Source organism: Eschrichtius robustus, chromosome 11 (assembly GCF_028021215.1).
Source record: "Eschrichtius robustus isolate mEscRob2 chromosome 11, mEscRob2.pri, whole genome shotgun sequence".
NCBI lineage: Eukaryota > Metazoa > Chordata > Mammalia > Artiodactyla > Eschrichtiidae > Eschrichtius > Eschrichtius robustus.
The window spans coordinates 112,704,191-112,718,395 of NC_090834.1; the positions used below are offsets into that span (position 1 = coordinate 112,704,191).

The 14,205-nt window shown below is 68.7% G+C and overlaps 1 protein-coding gene across 2 annotated transcripts; it reads right to left on the reverse strand.

Moving 5' to 3' along the window:
* Positions 1 to 10,578: 10,578 nt before the first annotated feature.
* TSSC4 (tumor suppressing subtransferable candidate 4) lies at positions 10,579 to 13,727 on the reverse strand. Of its 2 annotated transcripts, XM_068556503.1 has the most exons (4): positions 13,523 to 13,727; positions 12,793 to 12,953; positions 11,981 to 12,095; positions 10,579 to 11,824 (listed from the first exon to the last, which is right to left on the reverse strand). In XM_068556503.1, exon 4 carries the CDS (start codon positions 11,800 to 11,802, stop codon positions 10,825 to 10,827), a length of 978 nt encoding a protein of 325 aa, XP_068412604.1. In that variant the 5' UTR covers positions 11,803 to 11,824; positions 11,981 to 12,095; positions 12,793 to 12,953; positions 13,523 to 13,727; the 3' UTR covers positions 10,579 to 10,824. The 2 variants fall into 2 exon arrangements, with proteins under 2 accessions (XP_068412604.1, XP_068412605.1); XM_068556504.1 differs by lacking the exon at positions 12,793 to 12,953.
* Between the last annotated feature and the right edge of the window lie 478 nt (positions 13,728 to 14,205).

Consider the following 14,205-nt stretch of genomic DNA (forward strand, 5'->3'; position numbering starts at 1 on the left):
GGAGGGGCTGTGCGGGGCAGGGGGCCGGGACACCCTTGAGGGAGGGGAGTCTCCTCCAGACGGGCTGCCGGCTCCCCACTCTTCCGCTCACCCCTGGGGTCCCCTTGGGGTCCTGGCGCTCCCGGCATTGGCTCCTGGGGGTCTTGGGATGTCTTGTGAATCTAGAGGGTGTGGAGCGAACCAGGGCGCCATTCCCGTGGCTGTGCGTCTAGGAGACTCACCTTGAGGGACCCTGTGCCCAGCGGCTCTGCTGGCGTCTAGGTTCACCCTCACGCCCTCCGCCCGCTCCGCCCGCGGCCTGCAAGAGCCACAGCCAGGAGGCACAGGACTAGCCGGATGAGCTGCAGCTGGCCGTGGCCTGGGACCACGTGGACATCGCCAGGAGCGAGATCCTCAACGGGGACGTGGAGTGGAAGTGCCGCCCGACTCTGGCCAGCTCCGGGCAGGGACGCGTGGAGGGCTGGGGCAGGTGGCGTCCGGGTCCATCCTGGCCCAGCTGTGGCTGCGCGGGCCGGGGGAGACCGGGGCACCTCCCGCTGCTGCCTCACTCGTCTGCCCCCCAGGGCAGGATGGGCTGAACTGCGGCGGGTGTGGGCCACCCGGGACAGGCGCAGCGGGACAGGCGGGGGCCTTGCCGAGGGTCCTCACGCCCCGCCCCACCGGCTCCCTCTCACCCTCCGCCCAGTCCCGCCACCTGGAGGAGGTGATGATGGACGCGCTGGTGAGCAACAAGCCCGAGTTCGTGCGCCTCTTCGTGGACGGTGGCGCCGACGTGGCGGACGTCGTGACGTACGGGCGGCTGCGGCAGCTCTACCGCTCGGCGCCCCCCCAAGAGCCTGCCCTTCCACCTGCTGCGGCGCAAGCGCGAGGAAGGCCGGCGGACGCCGGCCGGGCTGGGCGCCAGCAGGCCCGGGAGCCGCCCGCCTTCTCCCTGCACGAGGTGTCGCGGGTGCTCAAGGACTTCCCGCATGACGCCTGCCGTGGGCTCTTCCAGGCGATGAGCTGTGAGTGGGCGGCGGGGGGCCGGGCGGGGCCGAGGCTGCGGGCTGACACCCCCGTCCCCCAGGAGCAGGGCCCGGCCCGGCGGCCCACGGGACAGAAGGGGCTGCTGGACCTGAACCAGAGGAGCGAGAGCTCCTGGAGGGACCTGTTCCTGTGGGCGGTGCTGCAGAACCGCCACGAGATGGCTACCTACTTCTGGGCCACGGTGAGGACTCCGGGGAGGGGGCCTGGGGGGCGCGGGGAGGCAGCCGCATCCTCAGACCTGGCCTCCCAGGGCCAGGAGGGCGTGGCAGCCGCTCTGGCCACCCGCAAGATCCTCAAAGAGATGTCCCACCTGGAGACGGAGGCCGAGGTGGGCTGCACCCCGCGTGAGGCCAAGTACGAGCAGCTGGCCCTGGGTGAGCAGCCAAGGCAGTGGGGGCTGCAGGGACCCTGTGCTCCGCGGGGCCCCTGGGCTCCTCCCCAAATCCTATGGGGGCAGACGGGTACACGGCTGACGAGGACGCAGCTCTAAAGCTCGGGCCAGCTGGGCCTTGCGGCCGGGCGGGCAGGGACACCCGGGGAGAGGGAGGCTCCCCTGGTCCCGACAGGCAGGCCGGGCCGGGGTGGGCAGCCTCCATGTGGCCGGCCTCTCCCGGGCCTCACCAGCCCCCCGGGAGGCAGGCACAGGGCAGAGGGCTGGCCGGAGGAGGAGGAGGGCAGGCGGGCTGGCCCGGGCATCGAGGCAGCGGCCGCGCCCTCGGGCAGACCTCTTCCCCGAGCGCTACCGTAACAGCGAGGAGCGCGCCTTCGCCCTGCTGGTGCGCCGGAACCGCTCATAGAGCAGGACCACGTGTCTGCACCTGGGCACCGAGGCCGACACCGAGGCCTTCTTCGCCCACGACGGGGTGCAGGTGAGCCCCGGGGAGGGCTGTGGGGCGAGGGGCTGGGCAGACATGGGGTGCCCCAGCCGACCCCCCTCATGCGCCTCCCGCTGCCTGTGTCCCGGCCATGGGGGTGGGGGGGCTCCAGAGGGGGGTTTCCGTTCCCGGAAGCCGCCTGCCCGGCTCCCTCAGCTGGCCACTCTCCCCACGTCCAGCCCTCTCTCCACCTCCGGTCTCGGCAGAAACCCCCCTTTCTCAGCTCAGCCCTCCTGGACCCCCGAGCCTGGCCTCTCCCATCGAAGGGTCTTCCTTCCCCAGCAGGACGGAGGCTCCAGGGGACTCCAGGAGCCAGGGCTGCGGGCACAGCAGGGCAGAGGTGTGGGGGTGGGGACGGGCGGTGTGGGGGGGGGGGGGGGCAACCGTGCCTTTATTTCAGGCCTTCCTGACCAAGATCTGGTGGGGGGACATGGCCTCGGGCACGCCCATCCTGCGGCTGCTGGGCGCCTTCCTCTGCCCGGCGCTCGTGTATACCAACCTCATCACCTTCAGGTCTGTCAGGACAGAGCGGCTGGGGGGCCTTGCGCTTCACTGGGGCTGGTGGCGGCATGTCCCCGGCGCCGGCCCCCGCCGCACCCAGCATCCGTGTGGGCCCCCCTATGCACGCCCCCTACCCGTGTCCCTTTGCAGTGTGTCCAGCACTTCCTCTGCTGGTTGGGTGCCTGGGACCAAGCGGGGGGCCTCTGGGTGCCCTTCCCACGTCCCTGAGGGCCCCCTGTGCTCCCAGTGAGGAGGCCCCTCTAAGGACGGGCCCAGAGGACCTGCAGGGGCTAGACAGCCTGGACGCGGAGAAGAGGCTGGACCCCGGTGGGCAGTGGCAAGCTTGGGGCTCTGGCCACCCGTCTCACCGCTGGCCGTGGCCTCCTTCGTGGTGCAGGGCGGCGGAGCTGGCCAAGGCACCGAGGACTCAGAGCAGCCGGGGCCCACGAGCCGCCTTCTTGCTCACGTGCTGGCGGAAGTTCTGGGGGGGCGCCCATGACCGTGTTCTTGGGGAACGTGGTCATGTACTTCGCGTTCCTCTTCCTGTTCACCTACGTCCTGCTGGTGGACTTCAGGCCCCCTCCCCAGGGGCTGGCGGGGGCTGAGGTCACCCTCTACTTCTGGGTCTTCACGCTGGTGCTGGAGGGGAGCCGGCAGGTCAGTGGTGGGCCCGGCCCACCGAGCCCCGTCCCAGCTCCAGATGGAGCCCCGATCCCTGACGGTCACAGCCTGGCCCAGGCGGGGCTGTCCCCAGCTAGGTGGGGTGCCGTCTGCCCCCTGCCAGGGCTTCTTCACAGATGAGGACACGCACTGGTGAAGAAGGTCACTCTCTACGTGGAGAACAACCGGAACAAGTGTGACATGGGGGCCATCTTCCTGTTCATCGTCGGTGTCACCTGCGGGTCTGTGGGGCCCAGAGGTCTGGCAGGGGCAGCCCTGCTGGGCTGCTGGGCCGGGCTGCCTTCAGGATGGGTCTGCTCAGGCCCCGGAAACCCTGTGTTTGTATGTCCCGTGCTGTGTGTCCTGGGGGAAGCCCCTGCCCTCTCTGGGCACCAGCAGCCGTCCAGCCTGCCTTACCCCCGCCCTGCCAGGACGCTGCCCTCGGTGTTTGAGGCCGGCCGCACGATCCTCGCCATCGACTTCATGGTGTTCACGCTCCGGCTCACCCACATCTTTGCTATCCACAAGCAGCTGGGCCCCAACATCACCATCGTGGAGCGGATGGTGAGCCGCCGCCCCTGGGAGGGCGGTGAGGCCGAGGCCCACCGCCAGGCGGGGGCTGATGCTTCTCTCCCCACACGCCTACCCCCGTGGAGATGAGGGACGTCTTTTTCTTCCTCTTCTTCCCGAGCGTGTGGCTTGTGGCCTACGGCGTGACCAGCCAGGCGCTGCTGCACCCCCATGACAGGCGCCTGGAATGGGTCTTCCGCCATGTGCTCTACCGGCCGTACCTACAGATCTTCGGGCAGATCCCACTGGACGAGATCGATGGTCAGCACGCAGCCTGGGGGTGGGCGTGGGGGGTCCTCTGTGCCCGCTCCACGTAGGACCCCCACCCCGAGGTGCAGCTGAACCGACTCCAGTTATGAACGTTACGGACATGTGGCCCTTGAGAGGGGTGTTTCAGGGTCACAGGAGATCCCGGCCTGGAGTGGCTGAGAGCAGGGGGTCCCTGAGGCTGGCCCCCCGGGCCCTGCCCACCCACACAGGGCCACGTCCGGCAGGGGACAGCTCCGGGCTGATGTGTGTCAGCTGCGGAGGCCCCAAACTCGGGCCTCGGGCTGGAGATGGAGACGGGGCTGCAGGGAGAGAGAGCAGCCTGGGCGGGGTGGCAGGAGCCTTGCCGGGAGGGGGGATGGGTAGGCACTACAGGTCACCTGGGGTCTGGGCCCTCCAGCTGCCCCGCCCCCCCCCCCCCCCCGGCATGTCCCCAGTGGGCATCAGGTCTCTTGTCAGCCCCCATCCACCCGGCCCCGCACCCAGCCCCGGACCCACCTGCTGGAAAGGCCCTTAGCTAGGAAGCCGCTCCTGACGGCATCCGTGCTTCTGGGGACCCAACCAGCGTGTGTGCCTGATCTCCGGCCGGGTGTGTGTGGTCTGTCTGAGGGGTGTCTCCAGGGCGGCCCCTGTACGGGGTGTTGGGGGCGCTGGGGCTGGTGGAGGCTCTGAGAACTTCCCGCAAGTCAGCACGGTGTGGGGGGCAGAGTGGCTCAGCCATGGGGGTTCAGGGAGCCCTGGACTGGCGGCGGGGATGCCTGTACAGGCCCTGGGATGGCTGGGACTCAGTGAGGGGGAGGGGGAGGGGAGGAGGGGAGGGGGAGGGGAGGAGGGGAGGAGGGGAGGGGAGGGGAGGGGGGGGGAGGGGGGGACCAGCCCCTCAAGCAAGGTGGGCCAGCAGCCAGGGGCCAGTGTGAGGGCCCAGGGCACCCGCCCTGCTGGGCACTCCTGGCGCAAGGAGGGGGGCGGAGGGATCATTCGCTCAGGCTGGTGTCAGACTGAGGCCGCCCGGGGCCCACCGGGCGATCACGGGCACACTGTCCCTGAGGCCTGACCGCGGCCACTGCAGCTAATGAGGCAAGGTCAGCGCCCCACGACCTGGTAAATATTTGTCAATGGGATGAGGACGTGACCGAGGCAAACAGGCCTCCAGGATGGGGCGCGGGGGTGGGGCTGCGCCGTCATGGGAGTTGCCTCCTAATTAGGGTGTTCTGCAGGCTCATTTCCTCGGCTGTTTTCTTAGTCCCCCAGCCCCCGGCACTGGGTCCGGTGTTTGCTCATCCGTGGGCACCAGTTTCCAGTCCATTAGTTTAACGAGGCCCTGCCCGCCCTCCAGCCCTCCCCGCCCGCACCATATGGCCCCTGCTGGGGGATGCTACCATGACCCCCAGCACTGCCTCAGTCCCACGGGGCCCCTCGGAAGGAGGGGAGTGAGGTGGGCGCCCCCAGGACCAGGCAGGGGTGGGGGGTCACTCCTGCCCCCATGGCCACACGCTGGTACGAGGGAACTCTGTCATGGTTCGGGGGCCCCAGGAGCCTGGGGCCACCTGGGCAGGATGGAGGAAGTGCAGACTCCCGGGGGTCCAGCCTGAAGTGCTGCTGTGGCTGCCAGGCCGAGTTCCACAGTGGAAAGCCCGTGACCAGGGCCTGTCCCAGGCAGGTGCCTGTCTCCCTCCCTGTCTCTCTTCCCCCCCAACCCCCGGCCCCGGCCCCTCCCTGTGAGCCCACGGTGGTGCAGCCAAGAGTAATTAACTTACGGCCGAGAGGGAAGGTAGCCTGCGGTCCCACGGGCTCCCGGGTGGCCGCCCTGCCCTCCCTGCCCCACATGTGCCCACGGGAGCTGGGGGCCGAGCGACCAGGGCAAAGCTCCGTCTCTGGGCTCTAGGAGGTCAGAGACGAGGACAACTCATTTCCCAGCCTAGCCTGGTGGCGCCTTTGAGAGTTAAGGGGGAGACGCAGGGGTCTCGTGACCAGGGAGCCGCTTCCATCAGACAGGTTTACAGCTTCACAGACACGCTTTCCAGGCCTGGCCCTGGCCCTGGCCCACCTCTCGGGGTGCCAGAGGGAGAGGGGAGGGTCACCCATCAGCCCTGGGCAGATCTGCGGGCGGGGAGGGAGGGGGCAGCTGGGGAGGGAACTCACGTGGGGACCTGCCAATCCCCATCACAGTAACTCACTCAGGAGGGACTCGCCCCCGTGAGGGAGACACGCGCACACGGAAACAGGCCCTGCCTGACACGCAAGCACAGAGGCGGGGACACAGGCACACACAGAGAGACAGAGGCCCCCAGTGCCCCCGGACTCAGTCACAGCATGAAGACTGGGAGGAGGAGCAGTCACAGAAACACAGGCCTACATGCAGGCGTGTGTCCGGGTCCACGCACATGCACACACATGCACACACACGCACAGCCTGTGGAGGTCACCACCTGGAGCCACGAGCCCTCTTGATGGGGAGGCGCCCCAGCACCTGGGGCCCCCGCAGCTGCGCACTCCCCCCGCTTCCTCTGCACCTTCCTCCCTTCTCCTGGGATGGGGTGGGGGGTCCAGGCTGGCCCTGCAGGGGTAGAGGCAGGCAGGGGAGGGGCTGGAGCTGGGCTCCTCGGGCCCCTCAAGGATGTTGGCCCCTCCAGGGCGTCCCTGTCCACGGCGTGGAGCTCAGCCTGCTCCCAGGGCACTCACTGCCCCACCCAGAGGGCACTCTTCAGGCTGGCTCGTCCCCATGCCCACAGTGATCAGTGTCAAGGGTGTTCTGCCTCCATAGGCTTTGGAAATGGTGCAGACCTGCCCCCCAGCTTAGAGTCCTGTGATAGGCAGTACAGCCATAAAGGCCCTGAGAAGTCCTGCAGGACGGACTCCACCTCCCCTCGCCGAGGCCAGCTCTCCCCAGACTGGCTCTAGCAGAGCCTTTGGCGGCGGTGGTGGTGGTGCTTGGGGGTGACCCACGAAGCAACCAGCAGAAACCGGGATCCTCCACACGGCCTTGGCGCTGCCTCCAAAGCCTGCGGTCCGGCTGTGAGCTCGGCCCAGCAGCAGTGGGGTAGCACCGCCAGGCCAGCCACCCAGGGCTGGAGTGTCCCACGACAGGAACTCAGCGCTGAAGCCCAGATGATCCCCAGGAAACCACAAGAGTTGGCCACCTAACCAGGGCCCTCTGTCCCAGGGTGGCCTCGACTGCGGGACAGAGCTCTCGATACCCAAGGGCATTTGCGGCTCAGCCCTGCACCGCCCGCACCGAGCCCACTCCCCTTTCAGAAGCCCGCGTGAACCGCTCCGTGCACCCCCTGCTGCTGGAGGACTCGCCCTCCTGCCCAACCTCTACGCCAACCGGCTGGTCATCGTCCTGCTGGTCACCAACGTGCTGCTCGTGAACTTGCTCATTGCCATGTTCAGGTGCCCGCCCTGCCGCCTTGCTCCGTCCACGTCGGGGGCCCTTAGTTCCAGCGTCTCTGGCCCAGACCTGCCTGGCCCTCCGGACCTCAAGCTGCAGTCACCTCTCTGCCCCCAGGAGGGGCCTGGAAATGGGGTGTCACCCAAAACTGTGGCTCCCCTTCGGGTTGGGCCTGGAGGTCAGGGCACCTAGGAGGTGGTGCAGGGCACGGCAGGTGTGTGCGTGTGGGTGGAGTGAGGATGCTTTCCCAGGCCCCCGCCCCCCAGGGAGTAGGGCCCGGGTTTGCGAAGCCTGCAGCAGAGGGGGCAGTGGAAGACCCCAGAGGAGTGGAGAGAAGTCACAGGAGGAGGGGACGGCGGGGGGGCGGGGAGCCCTTGGGACTCCGGGAACAGCACAGGGAGCCGGGCCGTGTGCCCACCGCCGCCCACAAGCGTCCGCAGCTACACGTTGCAGGTGGTGCAGGGCAACGCGGACACCTTCTGGAAGTTCCAGCGCTACCACCTCATCGTGGAGTACCACGAGCGCCCCTCCCTGGCCCCGCCCTTCATCCTCCTCAGCCACCTGAACCTGGTGCTCAAGAGGTTCTTCCGGAAGGAGGCCCAGCAGAAGCGGCGCACCTGGGTGAGGCTTGGGCTGGACTCAGCTGCCCGGACCGAGGGGGGTGTGGGGGGGGGGGAGCCCTGGGCCCGGGGAGGGGCAGCGCGCCCTGGCCGCGTCTGCAGTGACCCTGCAGGCTGGCGCACCACAGGAAGGGCTCCTCCTGCCTGGCTCTGCCCCTGAGGCTGCCTGGCCTTCCCAGAGAGGGACCTGCCGGAGCCCCTGGACCAGAAGATGGTCACCTGGGAGGCGGTGCAGAAGGAGAACTTCCTGAGCGAGCTGGAGAAGCCGAGGAAGGACAGCGGGGAGGAGCTGCTGCGGGAGACGGCCCACAGGTATGGGGACCCGGCCCGGCCCCGCCCCCCCGGGTGGGCGTGGCAGGCGGCCTGGGGTGCTGAGCCCACGGGGCGGCTTACAGGGACAAGGGCCCCGCCTGGAGCGCTGGTCGCCTCGCCTGCAGGGTGCCGGTAAGTAGAGGCGCCGGCGGAGCTGGTGAGGGGCCGGATCTCACGCCATGGGACTGGGGGCTGTGAGATCTTTACCAGGATCACTGTTGGGCATCAGGCTGCCTTACAGCTGGCGTGGGCTCTCACGTCACAGGGTCTGAGCAGGGGAAACGGGCTGAGAGGGGCATGGATGCGGCCCGGTCCAGCACACAGCCTCCCTCCCGACCCCGGACAGAGCTCTGCTGGGGCCTTGCCCCCCCCCCCACCCCGCCTCCTTCGAGAGGCAGCCACCAGAGTTGGGTCACAGAGCAGTGCGGGCGCCGGTGGGCAGGGGGAGGCGGACACAGGGCTTGGCCCGGGAGCTCCCAGCGCGCCTCCCTTCTCCAGGGCAACTACTGCACGACGCTCCTCTCCTCCACGGCTGAAACGCTGGCCCGCAGGAACACCTACTACGGTAGGTGTGGCTGTCCCCCCACGTCCTGGGCGGGCTTGGGGCGGGGTGGGCGCGAGCAAGCCACCGCCAGCCCGCTGGCCTGGGCCTCCGCTTCCCACCTGTCCTGGGAGGGGCCCGGCCTACGTCTCTGATGGCCTTTGGCTGACCACGGTCTTCAGGGTGGGTAGGGGCCCTCTGATGAAGCCCACCGACCCAGCCAGGGTGTGAGGGTGTGGCCACCCAGACTCCCGAGCCTCTGCCTGGCCCCACTGGGCTGCTGCCCTCCCCGCCCCCGGCCAGGGCCACCTCTCCCTTCTCCGGCTGCCCCACTGGGCACCCAGCAGCTGAGGAGGGGGGCCTACCTTCCCCCACCAGATTCCCGGAACTTCAGTGGTGGGAACCCACAGGCCTCTGCTGCCCGTGGAGGGGGCCTGGGAAGCAGGAAACACCCAGAGGCTGGCCGGCTGCCCTCGAACACCTGAGCCACTTGGACCGTCTGCACGTGGGGCCCACCTCTCCCAGAGCCCCAGGCCCCACGGACATGCCGGCCTGCCCCCACCTCCAGTGGAGCCCCCCCCAGCAGGATGTGGCTCGGGGCTTTGCCAAAAGGAACCACTCGCTGCCCTGCCCGGCACCTTCCCTGGATGTCCTGGGCCCGGGGTGCAGCGGTGTGTCGTGGGCCCTCCCTGACAGGCAGGGCCCTCAGGACCCCGACCAGAACCAACCAGCCAGGACCAGGAGAGCAGACACTTGCTGAGCGCCCTGTGCGGGGCACCTCCCGTTAGGTGGGCAGCTAGCTGCCTTGGAGTCCATGCCCAACCTGTGTCGCCCCCCAAGAGACTGGTCTTTTTCTGAAACTTTTGCACTTGAAATTTCTGTCCTTTAAGACCCAAAACTGAGTGTTCACTGTGTGTGTCGGCTGCCACCGCACGCCCCCAACAGCTCGCACGGTGAGTGCCGGGCTGTCCGGCCTGGGCAGCAGCTGCGGGTCACCTCCCCAAGAGGACCCGCCCCCAAAGCTGCTGTATCTTAAAGCACACCCACACCTTGGGCTGCAGCCCCACATGAGTGGACCCCGGGGATGTCTGGGAGGTGTCAGGTGGTCAGTAAAGCACGTGCAGGGGGAGAGGGATTTCCTGCCCTGCGGGGAGGGGGTCTGGGCTCCTGAGCTTGCCCCAGCTGAGTGGCCAGCCAGGCCGGTCTCTCCTTCCCTTAGGGACCTGGAGCCCTGGGGTAGGGGCAGCAGGGGCAGGGCCAGGCCCGGGGCTCAGCAGCACGACGGGCTGGCCAACCCCAAGTGCTGTCACAGGAGAGCCACGCCCACTCCCGGCTACCTCCCCAGCACCCTCTGGGGACCGTCCTCATCGCCCTGCACAGCAGCTCAGCAGTCCTGGCGACACTGTCCCAGGACACCGGTCATCTTCACACAGCCTGAGTAGGACAGAGTCAAGGGCGAGCTTGGTCTGGGCTGGAGAGGGCGCCCGCTCAGCTGGCCGCTTCCCCGCTCCCGGCCCTGGGGTCTACAGGCATACGCTGGAGGCAGGGGCTGCACACCAGCGGCTGTGAGCCCGCCCGTGGATGGGTCTGGGGTCTCCACCTCTTGCTCTGGACTGAGGAGGGGGTCACCTCAGCTAGGCTGGGAAGACGTGCCACTGAGGAACACAGGCTTCATTTAAAAACCTTCAGAACCCCCTGACGCTAAGCTGGGAGGCTCCAATGTGGGAACAGGGTGATGGGGTGTCTGGAGAGAAGAGAGGGCCCTGGCCACAGTCCTGGGCGGAGGGGGGGTGACAAAGAGACACGGAGCCTGAGGAACACCCAGAGCTTTTACTGTCCCCCTGGGCACGAGGTGGGTCAGGGCTTCCGCCATCCCCTGGCCCACACCCTCAGCAAGGTCTCTGCCCTGGCCGCTGGTGCCACCGACAGGCAGCCCGCTGGCTCCCTTCCCTGGGGGTGGGGCCCCGAGCCTGAGCCACCCCTGAAGCCACCCCGGGGGGACAGTGGCGGCCGTCCCTCCAGCTCAGCCAGGGCGGGCAGGCGGCCAGGCGGTCTCCCCACTCAGACCTCCGCGCCTGGGGCCTCGGGGCTGCTGCCCTTGCTCCGGAATTGGCCCCTGCTCCGCTTCTTGCTGCTGTGGAAGCCCACCGTCTCCACCGGCAGGGCGCTGGCCCCAGACCCCGCGTGGGCCTCCCCCTCGGGTGCACCCACCTCCTGCAGGCCCCCCCGGGGTCTGCTCCACTCCTCGGCCTCCGGGCTCCCGGGCCTGGCCAGGTGGGCCAGCTCCACGGGGCCCTCGCCCCCCGCCGCTCCCGGGATCCCACGGGTGCCCCCACCCGGCTCCCCTGCCTTCCTCGGGACCCTCCTCTTCTCAAGCCGGGCCTCGCCGGTTCGGACCGGTTTGGTGAAGATGAGCCGGCCCTCCCCACAGCTGGAGGGGTTCTGGTTGAAGGAGGGCACGTAGTCGCTGGGGGCGGCCAGGCTCTGGGGGCCCAGGAAGGCCAGGGCGGCGGCCCGGTTGCTCTGTTTGCTGACCTCAGCCACGTCCTCCAGGCTGTACTTGGTCCAGCGCTCGGGGTGGGCCACGTAGTCAGGGACGGGGGGCACCCTCAGGGGAGTGGGATTCCGAGTGGCCCTGCTCGGGCCCCCCGCTGGAGGCTGGCTGGAGAGTGTCGGCGGCTGCCGGAAGCCCCCACTGTCGCCAGGGCCGGCTGGGGCCGCAGAGGGCGGAGCCCGCCTGGCTGCCCGCTCCAGGCCATCGAAGATGTCGTGGCTGCGCTGGGAGAAGGTGGGGCTCGTGCCTCTCAGGTGGAAGGGCTGCACCGCCGCTGTGGGGAAGCGCCTGGGGGGCGAGGGGGGCTCATCGGGGCCCGAATCCCCCAGGGCCTCCCCGGGCGGCGCCCCTGGAGACAGAGCTTCCACCTCAGCATCATCGGGTAGGCTGAGGTCGGAGTCCGAGTCGCTGAGGCAGACGGGGTCGGGAGGCAGAGCGTCGCCCCCGGAGCCAAGGACGTGCTGGCCGTCCCCCGCCTCAGCCATGTGTCCCCCAGCCACGCCACACCTGCACCAAAGCAGCCCAGGGAGTCGGTCACTGGGGACACCACCAGCTCAGAACAAGTCCCTCCTGCAGACCCACCACCCCGGGGAAGGATGAGCAGGAAGAGCTGCGTCCAAGGAGGAACGGCCAGGCCCCCCACCCCGAAAGCCCTCCTCTTACCTCCCTGGCTGCTGGGCGCCTGTGCTGGACGGCTGGTGGGCCGAGCGCTGGAGAAGGTTCTTGGTCGCAAAGGCCCCCCCCCAGGCACGGCTCTGCTCAGCGGCTCAGTGGCTGGCTGAGGGCAGGGAGGGAGAGGCAGCCTCAGACCAGACGGCAGACATGCTGGAGTGGAGCCACCACCCCGGGAGTGGGCCTGGGTTTACGGAGCCCCTGACACAGCCAGGCCCAGGAGCCGGTCCTTCTGACGTGTCACCTCATTCAACCCTCTCCAGCCAGTCTGACTAAAGCCACTAGGAGGCCTGCTGCAGGGGGGTCTAAGCAGCCAGCCAGGGCTTGAACCCGGGGCCAAGAGCGACCTCTGCTCTGCACTCCCTCTCTCGGCCAAGCACGGTGCGTGGTGCGTGGCAGACAGCGAGTACTCCACAAAGGCCGGGCGCCTGCCTGCTCCGTGGGGAGGAGGTGTGCTCCTGGCCGCTGTGAGACGCCCTGGAGCTCCAGGAGTCTGCGGACACATCCTTGGCATCTGCGGGCCAAGCGCTCAGGAAGCCGGAGCGGCCCTGCTCCGCAGAGGCCAGCCCCACAGCTCCTGGGGCATTTGTCCTGTGCTCCTCCGCACACCCCTCACTCTCCCAGCTAAGCAGAGAAGTGCTGCCAACACCTGGTTAGTGTTCCAGTGTCACCAGGCACCCTGAAGCTCGTTTGCAGGCTCGGAGGACAGCCCAGTCTCACCCTCCGCACAGCCCTCCGTCCACCAACTCCCTCCTCCCACCAAGCCTCCCTCGCCCACGGTGACCCGTTGCTCGTGCACCCACCGAGGACCAGGCCAGGCAGACCAGGAGTGGCTCTGAGTGCCCGGCACCAGATCAAACACAGGCAAGATCTCCATTCCTCTGGGCCTCGCGTGACTCCCAAATTGAAGGCACAACTCCAGGAAAGGGACACGAAGTAAACGCCAATGGTGTCTGTTTTAGAGCTGGCAGGACCGGAGCGGGGAGAGAATTTGCCCGTCATACAGTATGTTGCAGGCAAAGCTGGAGTTCCAACCTGACTCCGGCTTCCTAAATTTGCAACCCCGTCCCCTGAAACCGCGGGAACGCCCGTGGTGAGTGGGACACGCCGCGGAGAGACGGGGATCGCGCCCCAAGATAGGGAATGCGAGGTCTGCGTCTCTGAGTTCTCTGAGAACTTCCCGAGCTCAGCGCAGGGCAGGACTGAGTACAGGCTGAGGGCCTGGGGGGCTCGGGGTTTTCTCAGGGTCGGGGTCCGGGCAGGCCAGGTCCCAGGGAACACTGGCTTCTTTGCCGGTTGTCTCGCTCCCCTGGGAGGCGGACCCTTGACTTTCTCCACTCCACGCGCCCAGGGCCTCGGCCCGTGCCCAGCAGGCTCTCCGTGTCGGGGGCTTAAGTTCTGGGGCCAACTCGCGTGGATGGGCCAAGGGTCCGGGCCTCACGAGGGTCTCCCTGCTCGGCGCAGCAGACTGCGGACGGCAGCCTCCCGAAGCCCGACCGCCCAGCAGCACCATCCTCCCCACCACAAACCTACCGGCTCACCGCAGCCTGGCTGCCTCCATCTTGCGCCGCGCTCGGCCCTCTGGGAAACTGAGTCCTCTGCCGGCCGACGGCCGCGGCTTCCGCGCCTGAAGAACTACACCTCCCACAAGTCACTGGGCCGCTACTCCCGAGGCCTATCGGGAGTGTGGTCTCTGCGCATTCGCTGTCTTCCCTCCCGGAAACGGCGCTCTCTCGCGAAGAGACCGGAATTGACTAAGGCCAGGAGGGAGGCTGGGAGGCAGAACTACGACTCCCAAAATGCTCGAGGGCTAACGGCCAGCGCCGCGCTCCCGGGGCCGTAGCGCCACTTGCCGGAAGCCGCGAGGGCCGGAAGTGCGTCGACGCGTGCGGCGTCGTTCCCGGGCACTTCCGGTCCTGGCCTGGAGCGGCCGGCCACGCCCTCGTGGGTCCCGGGAGCCGGGCAGCTGGGCGTGTCCCACGTTGCCCGCTTGTCCCAACCTCCCGACTGCCCGGGCCCGCCGTGCGGCAGCCCTCCTGGGAGAGGCGCCCTTACCTATTCCTGCCGATGGCCGATGGCCTGACTGGTTATTTCTGCCCCGAAGCGCAGGGCAGATCCCGGTCTCCCCTGGACGGGCCGCACGTACCTCGGCCCGGGGCCCAGGCGGCCGGCGCCCTTTACCTGCTGGCGCCTCGCCTGCTGGACGGCCAGAGCGC

Excerpts from the sequence above, each read along its gene's own strand:
- TSSC4 (XM_068556504.1), bottom strand. The coding sequence starts at position 11,802 with ATGGCTGAGGCGGGGGACGGCCAGCACGTCCTTGGCTCCGGGGGCGAC.